This window comes from Sinocyclocheilus anshuiensis, unplaced genomic scaffold (genome assembly GCF_001515605.1).
Source record: "Sinocyclocheilus anshuiensis isolate Anshui unplaced genomic scaffold, SAMN03320099.WGS_v1.1 scaffold207, whole genome shotgun sequence".
NCBI lineage: Eukaryota > Metazoa > Chordata > Actinopteri > Cypriniformes > Cyprinidae > Sinocyclocheilus > Sinocyclocheilus anshuiensis.
Genome location: NW_015551045.1, coordinates 2,744,673 through 2,762,370, shown reverse-complemented (window position 1 = coordinate 2,762,370; position 17,698 = coordinate 2,744,673). Strand labels below are relative to the sequence as shown.

Sequence of the window (17,698 nt, the reverse complement as noted above, 5' to 3'; positions counted from 1 at the left end):
AAAAGAGGACGATATCCGCTTCGTCATGCCTGGAGCTGATCCGTGCTGGTCGCTGAGGAAATACATCAACTTTTACTGTGGACAAAGCGGAGTCCAGCCCGCCTCAGCTCACGCTAGGCCGCTGTGTTTTTCGTTGCCACTGATGATTCAACGGCGGGGCATAGAGGAGAAACAATAATGTACAGTGGAAAATAATGTGTTTTTTGAACTTTAAACCGCATAAACACATTTCATTACACCAAATACACAAAATAATGTTCTTTTTAGCAACATCATATGACCCCTTTAAACATTCTTCGAAACATTTGGGATAATGTAAGTACACAAGTCAGCAAAATATATAGCACTGTTTTAGTGGTTTTTGGATATTTTAATAAAAAAATCTTACATATTGTGCCTTTAAATGAAAAAATCATGCAAAAGGAAATGATAATGTACTGTATTTTGTTTCAGTGTTGACTTGAGCTCTCATTTCCCTCTGTATCAGGGTGGTTCGGCATTCGGAAAGACTTCTGCCAGTTTCTTCTCGAACTCTTCCCCTTCCTGAGGGAGTATGGCAACATATCCTATGACCTGCACCACGAGGACTCCGAGGTGTCCGAGGAATTGCCCATCCACGAGGTGCCTAAAATCCCTCCCATGCTTCGTAAGAAGACGGGTGTGGTGGTCACCCAAAGTCCTGGGAAATACTTTGTGCCGCCTCCCAAACTGTGCATCGACATGCCGGACTAACATTCAAAACTCTGTCCTTGTTCGGCTGTTCATGAACCGTATAGCACTATGTGCTGGGCTCCGCTTCAGGATGTACCATTTACGAAGAAAAATCCAATCTACACAGATGCTTCTCCTGAGACTCTTAAGGAAAGACTCTTGAGCTCAAATACTGGCTCCCAAGCGTTTTGTATACCATAGCCTTGTGTCTGTAAAATCCATAGATGGGACCTGTTGCCTTCTGGAGCGGATGTTTGAACTTTCCAGACAACTCAAAGTCAAAGGACTCGCCGAGAGACTGTAATCTGTAAATAAGCAAAGTGTTTCGTTTTTTACCAGTTGTGTGTTTTCTGTATTTTAAATCCATGTGTGGTGTAGGCATTCAGTTACTCATCCGTCGGTCTTAGCTACATCCAAACATTCGTTCTGAATCTGCGAGATTTTTCTCTGTGGGAATACACGACGGTTCCTCATTTCCACTGTGATTGCAGCCTTTTCTGTGGAAGAAAATCATTGGTATAAAAGCGTTATTTACGTCAATCATTTCTTCATCTGATAGGCTGCTACCATATGTGACTGAGGCTAGCCAATGAAAACCATTAGAAGATTGATGTTTTCAATGCAGAACTCTCCAGACTTTCACTCCAGTGTGATACATATTGACTTCACACCCCGTACAGTTAGTAGGTAACCTTTCTTGAAAATATAACCACTACCTGTATGTTCTCTGTCATTTCAGTCCATTGAGTTGGCCTCTTACAGTAACAGTTTTCTTTTAATCCCCTTTTAATTGCTATTTAAGTGTTGACCAGTTGCAGTATGTTGCCTATATCCTACACCCAGATCTGAAAACTTGTATTTTTATGTTGGATACTGTCATGCAAGACCATATGAAATATTGCCCTCTTGTTCAATGGCTAGCAGACATTTACTTAATTCACTTTCTCAGCTGGTCTGAGTGAATAGCCATAGAAATGTGGATGTGGACCAATATTACGGTTTCATTCCCCACTGTACACATTTACCACTCTCGACGTCCAGTGTGTCCATTCCTTTGTAAAGGCAAGACATACCGTAGCTCTCGACAGTGCCTCACATTAAAATGTTATCATGCAAAAGCTGTGTGAATCTTTTCACGTTTCAAATTTGGAATTATCCATTATCTTGCATTTATCACATATATTATTGTTTCCTTTTTGAATGACGGGTGCTTGCTAAGGCTCACACTTAGGGTCAGGAGTTTATTCAAGTATTCAGTATAGTAGTAACTTGCAGCTCTTTCTGCCGTCAATCGTGTGCTATTCAATTTTTTCTGTCGTTGGTTATTCAATTATTCAACTAAATTGTCAAAATAACATTTTAAATGAAATAGTTTTTTTTTTTTTTACGAAAAACTTTTTTTTATGACACTTTAAAAATACGTAAATATCAACAGCGCTTAAGTTACTTTAAAATTGTAGTCCGTTACGGATTCCAAATTACGCAACAAAAGTTGTAGTTAGTAACATAATCCATTACATTACACATTCTAGGTAATATAATCGGACTAGTAGTTTTGGATTATTCGTTTATCACATTGATTTAAACAGGATAATCTTGTACCATCTTGATATAACAATACAAAGAAGAAGAAAATATATTCCATTCATTGTTATTAACAAACATGAAGTGCATTAAACATTACATTATGTCAAGGTTTCCCAAACTAGTTCGTAAAGGAACTGCAGGGGGTTTGTGAGTTTAATGAAAAGCTAATAATTAAATCATAAACGTTAAAATAATTTTAAAATCTAACCAATCAAAATAAAACACTAAAAACTGATATATTTAGTTTGTTTACCTGAAAAAGAGGTTCAGATGAAAAGTTTGGGAATCCCTGCATTAAATGTAAATTAAGAAATAAAGTGAATTTGTGCATTTTAATGTGTTTGAAAGACGAAAGCCTCCCAAAGACAGTAATACATGGTTGAATAATCTACTGATTGAAATAAAAATGAAAGTGTTCATCAATGTTGAGAAAACGCTTCTTAAAAGTGAAATGATTTCTGTAAATCCACGGGTCAAGAAACAGGTAAGAAAGATAGGCCAAACTGCTCATATAAATACAGTGGGTACGGAAAGTATTCAGACCCCCTTCAATTTTTGGCTGTATTAGATCAAAAGGGTGCTTCTACTAAATACTGAGCAAAGGGTCTGAATACTTAGGACCATGTGATATTTCAGTTTTTCTTTTTTAATAAATCTGCAAAAATGTCAACGATTCTGTGTTTTTCTGTCAGTATGGGGTGCTGTGTGTACATTAATGAGGAAAAAAAATTAACTTAAATGATTTTAGCAAATGGCTGCAATATAACAAAGAGTGAAAAATTGAAGGGGGTCTGAATACTTTCCGTACCCACTGTATATTATCCAGAGGCCACAAATAAAGTGCAAAACGTTTTCGGGCTTAACCCTTAATCAGTGCCACAAGGGTCAAGTCCGAAAACGATTTGCACATTTTGTACCTTTGCACTTTATTTGTGGCCTCTGGATAATACATTTATACGAGCAGTTTGGCCTATTTTTTTGTGTGCGGATCTTATGTTTTTTTATGTTTGAACTATTTTCGGATCTAGGCACCGCCAGAAGTTTATGAACTTCATTGGAGTTGGGCTTGTGTCTGGCGCTACGCTTTTTCCAGTCTCCTCAGTTGTAAATCCAGCGGTCAAATGCAGTGTGGCGTCTCAATTGTCTGTGTAATTATATTTACCTGACTAGTGACTGGTCTTTGTGTGAATGTCCAAACTGGAAGACTTTCATATGTAAGCGGTAGGCTACTTTAGAAAGGAAGATGGAAAAGAGGAATTAGGGAGAATCGGTAAATTATGAAAGTATTGTGAATTTCTTAATTTTTGGAATCTGATATGCAATTTCCCCCTTTTTTAATAATTGACATCAAACATCTAAATTGTATAAAATCTAAAAGTAAATCCACACTGTCCTTCAGGGGGACATCTTCCCCCTTCTTACCTCTCTTAAGAGAGAGAGCATAAAAGTTTATCACTTATCTTTTTATAATAAAAGAGTTGAAGACAGAGCGTACGCATCTTCATTCTGTTCAAAAGTTTTCAGCCCCCGGCTCTTAATGCATGGTTTTTCTTTCTGGAGCATCAGAGAGCGTTTGAACCTTCTGTAATAGTTGCATATGAGTCCCTCAGTTGTCCTCAGTGTGAAAAGATTATCTCAAAATCACACAGTCATTGTTGAAAATGGTTTAAATACACAAAAATGCTGGAAAACCAAAGAATTTGTGGGACCTGAAGGATTTTTCTGTCCAGGACAACTGTTCAGGACAAACAAGGGACTCATGAACAACTATCACTAAACAAAAACACACAGCTGTGGATCATTCAGGTAACAACACAGTATTAAGAATCAAGGGGATGTAAACTTTTGAACGGGGTAATTTTTATAAATTATTTTCTCTTGCGGACTATATGTTAACATCTTTTATGTGAACTATCTTATTCAGCTCAGTACTAAATAAACAATAACATGCATTTTGCATGATCCCTCTTATTTTGGTAAAATAATTAACATTTTGCAGATTCTGCAAGGTGTATGTAAACTTTTGACATCAACTGTAAATAGGCTATATCAAGGCAACAGCATGGAGAAATGTGTGTGGTGAAGCTTTTTATTATTATTATTATTATTATTATTATTATGCAACAAAAGAACAAGATATACAAATACAAAGACAGAATAAGAACAAAAGACAATGAGGGTTACATACATTAATCCATAGCATACTATGTTAGCTTATAAGAATACACATCATGAAAGAGTCTTACATGCAATAAAATTATTAGAGTTTCTTAAATCTTAAGTATCTTTTTTTTTAAAAAAAAAAAAGAGTTTTCTTTGAAAATGTGCATTTATGAACAGTGTTGGGGAAAGTTACTTTTAAAAGTAATGCATTACAATATTGCGTTACTCCATAAAAAAGTAACTAATTACGGTACTTAGTTACTTTTTATGGAAAGTAATGCGTTACGTTACTTTTGCGCTACTTTTTAAATCTGGACAGGGCTTGCTTGTTTGTTTTTAAAATAAAAAAGTTCTATTTTTGGCAAATATAAAAGCCTTTTCACACCAAAAGTGAAATGAATAAGCCTCAGGCTGAAGGGAAAGTAAATTTACGTCCGTACAGTAGAATGCAGAAGAAGAAATTTCAACACACTTCAGCAATAAAAAAAGACACGAATGTTTGTCTAGAGTAATTTGTACTTATTCGTACGGTTGAACTGGATCATCGAAGGTCAGAAACAAATAGAATGGGATTAAATACATAAAGCATATTTGTGTTGCTTAACATTTAATTATTGCAGGTTTGCGTCATATTCTGAGTTGCATTTTTTTTATTCATTTTGAGGAATACTGAATCTGTGTTTTTTTTTGTGTGAGTGAGTGAGATGAATTAATGCATATTCATATTTATTTTAGAACTACAGTAACATCTGATTTCTCTCACCATGGCAACAGCAGAGCTGTCAATCTATAAATTGGAAAAAAAAGTAACTTGCGTTACTTATTTGAAAAAGTAACTCAGATATTCTCTTGTAAATTAAAAAGTAATGCGTTACTTTACTAGTTACTTGAAAAAAAGTAATCTGATTACTGATTACTTGTAATGCGTTACCCCCAACACTGTTTATGAATGTAAAATTTGGCAAGAAATAGCAATAAATTAATAAATTTAAAGCGAGAAGGGTCTAGATTCAACGAGTAACCAAAAACGCATTTCTTGGGGTTATACAGAAGTTTAAACATAAATATTTTTTAACAAAATTGGAAAGTCCACCCCGAGCAGTTCACAGTGTGTGGTGAAGCTCCTGATGGCGGCAGCAGCGTTAGTGACGCAGTGTCCGCGTGCTCCACCCAACTGCCAGAGCTGAGCACAAAACAACTCCGCGAGCGCTGCGCGAGTCATGGCGGCAAAGAGGATCTCCTGAAGAACAAACTCTGCGCAAACTCTCGCCAAAAGCGTGTAACAAGCCACCGACGACCGTCTGGATCTCATACAAACAACAAAAAGTCCGCCTGACGAAGGAATTATGGTCACCAAGTGTCGACTTTAAAGCTAGCAGAGCGCAGCTAGCTCAAGAGTTTGGCGAACAGTGTGAATAGAGTGTAAATATAGTAATACATGTAATTTAATACAAAGTAGTGTGAGAAAAATAACTCTTTAAGTGTCTCTCCGAGAGTTTATTCGCTGTGTAGTGTGTCTGTGGACGGGTGGAGATGGCTCAGTCGCCGGTAGCTGTTCAAGTTCCTGGAATGCAGGTGAGTTTGTGTGGAAAGGTAACGCCAGGCCATCATAATCATAGGCTAACCTGCATTACTCATCCATGTTGCATCTTTACATTCGCCTCTGTCAGTTCTTTAACAACTTTTCAATTCAATTTTTAAAATTGTACTATAGAAAAGCCATGTTTTTGTGCACGTACCACTGTATTCTTTTAGATTATTTAAAGTGCCATGGTACACGCATATGGTAATTATCTACTACCGATGTAAATGAGTAAATGTAAATTATAATCTGATACCTGCGCAATAGTAATTTAGCGATGCTCTTTTTGTTATGGCATACTTGTATCTGTTCAAGTTAAATGTGTTGTGTAGGACGACGATGGAAGTTGTTATAAACTGTTGTCAAATGTGACCATGGCCCACAAAACCAGTCATAAGGGTCAGTTTTTAAAAAATTGAGATTTATACATAATCTGAAAGCTGAATAAATAAGCTTTCCATTGATGTATGGTTTGTTAGGATTGGACAATATTTGGAAAATCTGGAATCTGAGGGTGCAAAAAAAACTCAAAATATTGAGAAAATCCCCTTTAAATTGTCCAAATGAAGTCCTTAGCAATGCATATTACTAATCAAAACTTAATTTTTGATATTTACGGTTGGAAATGTACAAAATATCTTCATGGAACATGATCTTTACTTAATATCCTAATGATTTTTGGCGTAAAAGAAAAATCAAAAATTGTGACCCATACAATGTATTGTTGGCTGTTGCTACAAATATACCGGTGCTACTTACGACTGGTTTTGTGTTCCAGGGTCACAAATTACAATGCTAGATTATGAAAAAAGTAAATTTCTCCAAGTTAAGTAATACAAAACAGACATTGATTTTGTTTTTAATATTAATATGCAGTTCACACTACACAGTTTACTGGACATTTGAATTTGAGCTCATGATATCTAATGTCATTCTGATTTATAAAAATGTGACAGTTTCTACTGTAGTTACTGCTACATGGGAAATATTAAAATGATTGGTGACTCATGTTTAGTAGCATTATGTTTTTATATTAATTATAGCATCATTATATGTTTCAGAAATTAGAAACACCAATGAGCAACAGGCATCTGATATCTAATTATTTCCTTGAGCTGTTTTCCAGTATGTTGCATTAAGGAGCATATTAATGGATTCGAAGTGTATTTATTTGTGTATATGACTGAATGGATGGCTTAGTCACTATGAGCTGATTTGTGGTCCGGATCAGTCTATATTTGGATATCTCTATGCTCCTGGTCTAATGATGGAGCAGATATTTGTGTATAAGGTGGCATCTGCTCCCTAAAGGTGTGCTAGCACTCACTCTTGTTCCCGTCTCTCTTTATAAAGCATAATGAGTCTGCTTTTGCTGCTCGTGATCTAGGACAGTGAGGTAATCCTTGTGTTTTAAGCTGTTTTGTGTGACAGCCTTCCTTGCAGCACAGGAAGTGTGAATGTGGTTCCGTTTTGTGGCCGCTGTCTCAACTTCACACTCGGTAGACGCTTGGAATCAAGCCGTGTTTGGTTGGCGGCGTATTAGAACTTCAGCTCTGTTCCTTTTTTGATAGCAGACGGAGGTCAGAAATGTCACTGATCCAGAACACCACAACTAAGCATGTGCTCCTTCCTGGAATAACACACACACACACACACACACACACACGTACGTTGACTTCTCTGCTATGACAGCTGGGTGGTATTGTTAATCATTATGCACAGCAGATGGGTAACAGAGGTGGGTAACTTTGCTCATTAATGTTACACTTGTGACACCTTTTTAATGTTTATTTTGTGAGTCTGCCTGGGGTTTAAAGTGCAATTATTCTAAATAGGCGATACAATTGTCCATTCATTCTGTTATAGCTCCAGAAGTATGAAGGAGTGTCGTTCTCAGGCGGGTGTGGCCTGCAAGGAAGTGTTTCGAGCGCTGGTTTCCCGTGGTTAACACCCGAGTCAGGTACAGCGAAAGTCTGAAGGAACACGATGACAGCTTGTTGTGTCATGTAGATCGTACCCATGTGCACTTGGTATGTTTTCCCAAATGCATTTCCGCAGCCCCTGAGGTGTACCTCTTTGTTGCCAGTTCATGTGTTTGTATAGTGGGGGAAATGCATCCAGCTGATAAATCTTGTGGGGTACGTTCACACGCTTGTTGCGAGCTTGTTAACATACAGATAGCCTGGTCATTAACGTACCGGTCTGTGCACAGCGGTTTATCAGAAGGACACAGACGGTGGAGCAGGGTATGGCTCATCACTGCTGCTTCACTGGATCTAAACCGCATTGGAGATGCCCAAAGACCAGTCTAATTGGATGTGAAATCTAACTATACAAGCCACGTTCGGTGTTTAAATAAATTATTTTACCACAAAACCTGTCACTGCACATTATCTGAATTTGCAATTCAAGCTAAAAAGTATCATGGTATTCTTAGAATTTTGGTAGACTGCAATTATGGATGCAAATTTTGGTGAATTCTTTTAAACGGTTAACCAGTTAAAAAGGTTAACCAACTATTATCAAACATGTCATAAATGCAGTATTTGGGGTGAGAGATACAAGCAAAAGCCATATTTTCATATTCTTTCATATTTGGTTGCAGACGATATCACAATGTGCATGTTTTTGGAAAACAAAAAAAAAAAAAGGTCCTTAAGTCAATTTCCAAATGAATGAGTGTCAATGTTGCAGAGTTAGTCATTATTCAGCTCAAGTTTTGTTCTCATCTGATAGCATCAGTGCAGTTGAATCGACAATATTACTAAATATTAATGGTCTTTTAAGCCCAAATTGCAAAGAAATCAGCTTTAAACTAGTCAGTTTTAAAAAGGTGCATTAAGTGGTAATGCCTCAATGACATTAGATGCTGCACTGCCATCTATAGATGTGGATCTGCATGATTATCTTTGAGTTTTTTGTAAATTACACTGATGCTAGTGAGATTTAGAGAGTAGTCTACGCAATAATTAATTATCTTACCTGTCCAAAAACGTTTTTGTTGGGCGTCCATTCTCATGATTTTCTCCATCATCAAATATTTATACCTTGTGTTGGACACACATGTTTGCACTCGCTTTTAAAAAAAAATTTCTGTCTTATTGCTACAGAGCGTTTCTTCTTGTCTCCACTAGTAAAGCATGATAGTAAGTGTTTCCAATGACTTATTTTTACTCCTTGCATTTACAAACAACATTATGCTACTAGAATATATACAAAGACCAGTGAGCGTGAGGATTCACACCGATGTTTAGTGAAACACCACAGGTCATGTCATTTCAACAGTGAAATACATTGCACCATAATTAGCCCTTGTGTGTCAATTTAAACAAGTTAGAGGACAATGTCAAAAAGTCAGAACGCCGATTAGGAAAAACATTCATTCTGATGCATTATTATTTTTGTGCAGTGTCAGATTATTTTAAACTACCTTACACACACACACACATACACACTCACACACATATTTCTCAGCACTCACATACAGAACACACTCTTGATATCCATACCAATAATTCCATAATTTCAATTCAGTTTTTCAGCAGAAGCACAAAACTATCTATCAGGTGGTAAATAGTAAAAATGTTTAAAAATTGTAAATTTTGAAGGCTCACCAACAGAATAAAAGGCTATTAACAAAGGATGCATGATTTAATGCTTAAATGGCACCGGTGTTAAATAATTTAAATGTTTTAATGGGTGTCCGTGGAAACATTTTTTTTCCTTAAGGTTCTGAGTGCAATTTTTTGTGCCCAGTGTAAAATAGATTTATGAAAGGAATTGATGGTAAAATATTTACATTACAATAAAAATACACTTTTTTTGACTAAATGTATGCTGTTTGCATTAACACACTAAGGATGCACAAGGGTTAAAAAATGTTTATAGGAAACTTAAGAGAAACTATATAGGCCTATCATTATTCAATATAAATGCCTGGATAATCCAGTAAATACATTGATTCAAGTTTCATGAACCTTCAGTTTCACTGAATGTTCTTCAAAACAGACATAGGTGAAATTATTGCAGTTCAGTAAGGGTGCTTTCACACCTGGCCTGTTGTTTCGGAACCTGGCGCGTTTTCCCCCTTAGCTCGGTTCGTTTGGGCATATGTGAACATGGCAATCGCGCTCGGATCCGCGCCAAAACAATCGGTCCGAGATCGCCTGAACGAGGTGGTCTCGGCTCGATTGAAAACGAGCTCTGGAGCAGTTCGGTTGTAGTGAGAAAGCAATCTTGATCTAACGGACCAACGAACCAGGCTATATCACAATATATAATGGGTAATTACGTAAATTCCGTGAAAAGAATTAGCTTTGTTGTTTTGCTAATACTTCAAAATGAACCTGTGAATGTCTGTGGGTGAGCACGTCTTCGCCATTCAAAATAAAATAAAAAAGCCCGCAAAGCTGTTGACGTTCCATCCTGACGGATGACAGCTGTGACAGCGGTGGAATCCCGGAAAATAAACCGTGAAACATTGACCAATGAGAGAACAGTTTACTCGCGCGTGACTTGTATTAGCAAATTTGGTCCATTTAGAAACTTTGCCGTGTGAAAGCGAACCGCACCAAGAATAAAAAGCAACATTGTAATAATTTTAATCCCTGTTTCGGAACAAAGCAATCGATCTACAGGTGTGAAAGCACCCTAAGTGAGCTACAATCTCCAATCTTCATGCAGTCAAGGACTTGTCTGACCGATTTAAACCGTTAAACACTGGTAATACCATTTTCCAGGTTTCTCACAATGCTCTGATGGCAAGTATGTTTACACTGCCTGAAATTTGCTCCCTTTTCCATATATTGTGAATATGGATTTCACTATATTGGATAAGTCCCCAACTTCAGACACAGATTGATGGTGGAATTTATCAAGTGTTGGGAAGGGAAGTGTTTGAAAACAGCCACCTGTCAATAGTTTCATTATCAAATTTATGTTACATTCCAAATTATGCCTTTGTGGAGCATTTAGAAGAGAAAAACTGAAATACCGATGAGGGTCAAGCAAAGTGCATGTTTCTCACCACGCAAATCCTGTTCAATGAAGCCTGTGATTGCCATTGTATTTTACTTCAACCATGAAACATTATGCATGTTTATATACTCATTCAACTGTGTGTGTGTGTGTGTGTGTAATTGACAGCAAGCAGGATATGGCTTTCTAGTGCATAAAGGTGCCCTTGAACATATGCACATGCGTCAGACAATCTATCCCTCCCCAACTCCCGTAAATAACCTTGTTTTGATTTCATGCAGACTTTTCATGTGGACTTTAAAGCTAATAAACAGACTAAACGCAACAAAACTCTGTATTGGATGCGGTGAAATAACTGTATCTGCAATAGGTAACTGATACCAGTTAAACAGCTGCATATATTGATTTGTAGAGCCACCATGCTGAAGGAGATTTTGAAAGGTTTGGACTACCTGCACTGTGAGAAGAAAATCCACAGGGACATAAAAGGTGTGTACGCAGAGGAATATTTGTGTCTGCTTGGATGAGTGGGTGTGACTTCTTTGTTTTTCCACTGCCGTTTGTTTTTCCACTTGTTTGAACTATGCAGGGTGAGGTAGATTCCGGATGGCTAGTCTGCAAATAGCTGCACTGATTGGTGTTGTGTCTTCAGTAGTTTTGTGTTATTATTATTATTATAATTTTGAAAGGACTGGAGCTCAACCTTAAACTTGTGATTTGATAAAGGATTTTACATCTTAAAACCTTGAGTTGAGGGTTTGAACATTTGAAAATGAAGAATTTAAGACAAAGCTGAATTTTCAGCATCATTACTTCATGCAGACTTTTCATGTGGACTTTAAAGCTAATAAACAGACTAAACGCAACAAAACTCTGTATTGGATGCGGTGAAATAACTGTATCTGCAATAGGTAACTGATACCAGTTAAACAGCTGCATATATTGATTTGTAGAGCTCCCCTCCCAAAGGTTTCTTGGAATATTATTGATTAACCCAATGTGGCATTGGCATTCTCTCTGATATAAACACTTACGAACTACTTGTCTTTGATCTTCATTGTTCCTTGTTGAGCCTTTTGTAAAACTGAAGGAAAATAATCAAGCAACTGTATATGTTTTTGGTGCAGTGAAACACATGGTTTATAAAGAAAGGGATAGGTCTTTTAGTGTTGAATATCAGAGATTTTATGTTAATAGTCTTATTTTATACTATAAACTTGCATTCCAAATATGTGATTACAGCAAATTTACCTGAGATATATAGTTAATCAGCTGACTACCTAATCTAGTCAACTCAAACTAACTCTGTAACTTTTGTATTCCAGAACAGCCGAACAGACCCTGAGGAGTTGTTCACTAAACTAGAGCGTATCGGGAAGGGCTCGTTCGGTGAGGTGTTCAAAGGCATCGACCGCCGCACTCAGAACGTAGTGGCCATCAAGACCATCGATCTTGAGGAGGCAGAAGATGAAATCGAAGACATCCAACAGGAGATCACTGTACTCAGCCAGTGTGATAGTCCTCATGTCACCAAATACTATGGCTCTTACTTAAAGGTATGGATTGACTTTGACTTTTTCCACACATTAGCTGTGCTAGTAGTGTTGTCACAATAACAAAATGTCAGTAGTTGGTGCCAATAACAGTAAAATTCCTCGGTTGTTGGTATAGCAAAAACTACTGGAACTCTATCTGAGACCAATTTTTAAAAAAATGAATTAAATGTTAATTATTAATGATAATAATAAGCAAGTAATACATTAAAACAGCATGTAGCCTTCGAATGTTTTTTAAGTAAATATTGCTGTAAAAAGTCAAGTTTTTGTCTCATCCGTTGCTATGATGATCACTATGTCAGTCTTTGCAGTTTTAGATTCAATCTAATATTTAAATACGGATGTCACTCCTGAAACTATACTGCGTGCTGCATTAAAAAAAGAACAAATTTCATTCAAATTGTGAATGGGTTGTATACAGCTCCCTTCATAATCAATTCAGTTCAGCGCAAGTTTACAGAGTTCTGCACTCTTGCAAAAACTTGGATATAGATAGTCTTATTGTATCAAGACAACTCGTCAAAATAAATGTTCAGTTTAATTTTTTTTTTAAATGACATAATACAATGTTTTAATTTATATGGTAAGCCTCTATTACAGCAAGTTGATAAATAATAGAAATGCAATATTTTGTTGTAAATTGTTTTCATTCACTTTAAAAGATTGAATGGTTATAGTTTTATGAATTCATTTGATTACCACTAGTTTTGATTTTACATTTGTATGAAATCTTTAATCCAGAAAAAAATTGACATACAGAAAAATTTAAATGGACAACACAGAATTTGGGGAAAAAAACTTTTCAAAGGCCCCTCTTATTGTTAAATTTTTTTTTGTTTTATGAAATTAATTGGCTAGACATACTTTTTAATGATTACAATTTAATTAAACCATTAGAATGGAATCGAGAATGGAATTCAGCACAGAAAAGCCCTTGTGCTACTTGTACGTTGCACATTCTTTATCATCGGATAGGAATTAATTCAAGGGTTAAATAGGTTAAGTTTTGATTTTGCTTCAGAAAAAATGGATTAGTTTAACAAAATTTGTAAAATACTATATTTTGAATTTGTTGATAGTACCATTCTATTAAAATATTTTGACAGTAAGTAATAAAAACAAAAAGCATTAAATATTAATATAATTTTCCTTAATATTTTTAATTGAAAAGAAAAAAAATGAATAGTCTTCAGTATGTGTAGTACACCAAGCATTCACACACATACACACAGAACATGCGGACTTCATTCACATAGCAGTCTTTTTGCGCTTTAATATTCACAGACACTAGTCCATATCACCATTAAAGGATAAGCTCTTTGCCCAGATGTCGCACCAGAACTGTTTTCGGAACCAAAATTTAAGAATTACGCACGGTTCTAGTATTGTTCTAGATAAGCACCGGTTCTCTGTTCCCAGCCTCAGGTTTTTTGAGGCATGAGTAGCACAATATTATCATAGCACTGTAGTGCTGTGCATTGTTTGTAACACTAGTACGTGCACAGTACGCATGGTTGCCTTTGGATTAAAATAAATACAAAAGAGGGCTGAGGATATATTTTAATGGGGAGTTCGGAAGGTGTTTGTAAAGATTTGATGCCATTGGTGACTCATGGCCAAACCCTTTGTGCTATGTCACAATACCTGTATTTCTGGAAGGCTGCCAGACAGAACGTGTGCTTTTTGTCTGGCCGCTTTGTGTGTCTGTGTGCATCGATGGCCAGTGTTTGTTTCCAACAAATGATGTCAAGTCTGCATCACTGTTAAGTATCAAGTTAAAAAAAGAACAGGGGCCTTGTGTATGAAACGTGCAGATTACAACTAAAAGTGTGCGTAATGGACATAAAGTAGATTTTGCGTACACAGTTTTCAGATTGATAAAACCACATGTGCATTAAAACCTGCACAATATTCACTTTATAATTTTTTTAAGTTAAAAATTGTGCATACATGCACAAGACTTTTCTCCCATCTTGTTTCCTCCCCAAAATAACCATAGGCTATATGGTGCCTGCAATGCCTAGTTTCACTATGCATTACCTTATATGCATATAATTTCCATATGCATATTCCCATCCATGTGATACTACCACATTAACAGAACAAGACACTAGGAGAATGTGAATTAACGAGCCCCCTAGTGTGTGTCATTATACTGTATATGTTGCTAAAACATCTTCAGTATTGAAAGACTTGCATTTTTTTTATTTAAAAAAATAAAATAAAATAAATCACATTATGTGCGAGAAAAATTGTGTACACACATTTAAATGCAAATTTTGTGGTGATCAGATTTTTTTTTTACTTATGTAATAGTTGTTACAACACCAACATTTTACATACCAGTGAATTTTCACATTTTCAATTTCAATACCACATATTAAAATATAAAATATGAACTAATATAAAGTTTAACAATGGTTGAAAACAAGTAAATAGTCAGTAATAAAATAAGAACAGACAAACAAATGTTACTACAATAGAAATACTATACTACAATACTACAATAGAGATACAAATGAAATAAACAGTGTTTAAAGTTTTTAGGTCGGTCTAATGGTAGTATTCAGGACAGAAATACTTCAGAAGTTGAATAAAGTCACCAAATGTAAAATAACAATGCATTGTTTTCATCATGTAACATCCACATTCTTTAGAGATGAAAGTTTCATATCACAGTTATAGTGACAAATTATTATCGTTATAGTATTATTAAATACTGGTGGTGCTGTTAATAAATTAACTGTTAATATTTAAGATAGCACCATGTGACCATATGAGGTAAACCTTACTTAGTGCAGGTTTAAATGAACACAACCTTAGCTAAGCAAAGCAAAGTGCATTTTTATCCTTTCAAGGACTCGATGTATCAGTAAAACAGAGGAGTATGTACATCATGGTGATAATGAGAAGATTTGAATTAAAACATACTGTTGATGACAATATAATGAGAAAAATAACACTGCTAGATTATTAATCATGCATCATCAGTGTTTTTGAAAAAGAAGAATTTAAGGGCTATGATTGTTTCAGATGATCAAGTCGGTAAACTAAGGCACTATTGGGTTAATTAGCACTAATTAACCTGCATCCTCTATTAAATTAAACCGATAGGCTACATGCATGCACAACAGAAATATATTACAATGTTTTTCAATCTACACAAAATGCTGTGAAATGCACAAGTGAACTTGAACTAAATGATGTGCTAGTCAGAATGTGTAACTCCTGTTATGAATGCACTCTTTCCGTAACAATGCGCTAAAACACAGGCAACTAAACACAAAGAATTCACAACGTTGTATTACAGTAGTGTTCTCATGATAGTGTTATGTATATGACAGCTTGGCGCACTGTACATCTTGCATATCAAGTTCTTCCAGACATTGCTGCATGTTTTTTTAGCCATGCAGAGTAACTCAATTTATACATACTGCTTCCCGTAATATGATGAAAAAAATATCACTGCTGGATTATTAATAATGTATCTGTGTTTTTGAAAAGGAACATTTAAATGGAATGTTATTGTTTCAGATAATCCAATTATAGTCAATAATGTTGGGCATTGCCTGTAATTGAATTGCTTTTGTAGTGGGTTAATTAACTCAACCAGACTGCATCCTATATGAGATTAATCCAATACACACACAACAAAAACATAGTATTTTATTCTATTACATCCTATACCCATTCTATTACAGTAGTGTTCTCAATATATAACGTGACGTATGGGGAAGATTAATGCTGCACATGCATTTTGCACTTGACCATATTTACATATTTACTCAAACACAATTTTAATCATAATTAAAACATGGAACGATAATACTAACCATCTGGAATTTTACTGTGGAACTGTGATGAAAATTTTCATAATTTACTCACCTTAATATCATTCCAAAAAGATACAAAAGTTATCTGAAGGGGATGGTACAACAGAAGTTTTGTACATATTATGAAAGTCAGTTTAACCCAGTAAATTAATGCCCCAAAAATTGCATAAAGGCTGAGTGAAAATCCTTATAACTCAAAACAGGTGTATTTTAAGTTTTCTGAATGCACTTTCAAAGCAAATATTGTCAAATATCGACAATATACATGCAAGAACCAGTGAGATTAGTCAGTGTTTCAGGCTTTGCTGTATTTGTCTTATTTGGGTCACAATTGACTTTCATAATATGAACAAACAACTGAGAGATTCTTCAGATATTTTCTTTTGTCTTTCACAGGAGAAAGCAAGTCAGAAGTTTAGAATTATATGAGGGTGAAAGAGTTTTCATTCTGGGGTGAACCTGTTCATCTTGAAATATTTTAAGGCTACATGCTGTTGTTTTAAGATGTTTGTATTTCTAATATTTAAGTAAGGCTGCTGCTAATACTTATTCTGATAGGTTGATTATTTCTTAGTTTAATTAATTGAATAAAAAAGCCGTTTTCTTCTGTATCTTTTGAAAAGAAAATACCATATCTTGGCCAGTGGTCTCATCCAAATTGAAGGCTGAATAAAAATAAAACAAAACAACAGCGTAAATATAGGGTATGCGATACATTGTGCATGAGAAAGCTTTTAAATATAAACATACATTACAATTTCAACAGCAACAACTTTTGGTCTACAGTTTGAAAGCAGAAGGACAAGTTAATAAAAAATAAGGAAAAACAAAAGCTGTGTCAACTAATAAGAGATTGATTGCCAGTGATCTCACATTCACTCCTCTGACATATGTCATAATCCCATTATAGTTACTTCTCTCATAAAATGTGATGATATATTCATCAGATATCATGCTTGCCAGTGTTTCCTGTACCAGCAACAAAAGTCAGACAAAAAGATTACATTACGAAACTCACTTTTGAGTTGACTCACTCAGTGAATCAGAGCTTTTACACAGTTGGTCATAATTGACATTTTTCAGTGCTTTCCTACCTCTGAGTTCATATCTAAATGTCTTGTTTTTCCTTTAGGGTAGTAAACTATGGATCATAATGGAATATCTGGGAGGAGGTTCGGCTCTGGACCTGGTAAGTGCGTTGACTTTATCTGCGAGTGATCATGAGCTCTACACCCTCAAGCTGTTTTGTGTGTGTGTGTGTGTGTGTGTGTGTGTGTGTGTGTGTGTGT

The 17,698-nt window shown here is 35.7% G+C and overlaps 2 protein-coding genes across 3 annotated transcripts in view; both read left to right on the top strand.

Annotated features, from left to right (window-relative positions):
• LOC107661699 (transmembrane protein 185-like) overlaps positions 1-1,829 on the top strand; it is a 9,840-nt gene extending 8,011 nt beyond the window's left edge. The window contains exon 7 of one of the 2 annotated variants that reach the window (XM_016451434.1): positions 488-1,829. In XM_016451434.1, coding sequence (XP_016306920.1) covers positions 488-732 — 245 coding nt within the window. In that variant the 3' untranslated portion in view covers positions 733-1,829. The remainder of the gene's footprint in view (positions 1-487) is intronic. The other variant, XM_016451436.1, reaches the window with a different exon arrangement.
• A 3,752-nt stretch (positions 1,830-5,581) lies between these two features.
• LOC107661770 (serine/threonine-protein kinase 26-like) overlaps positions 5,582-17,698 on the top strand; it is a 28,689-nt gene continuing 16,572 nt past the window's right edge. Inside the window, exons 1-3 of the mRNA XM_016451538.1 lie at positions 5,582-6,036; positions 12,346-12,576; positions 17,542-17,692. Coding sequence (XP_016307024.1) covers positions 5,995-6,036; positions 12,346-12,576; positions 17,542-17,692 — 424 coding nt within the window. The 5' untranslated portion in view covers positions 5,582-5,994. The remainder of the gene's footprint in view (positions 6,037-12,345; positions 12,577-17,541; positions 17,693-17,698) is intronic.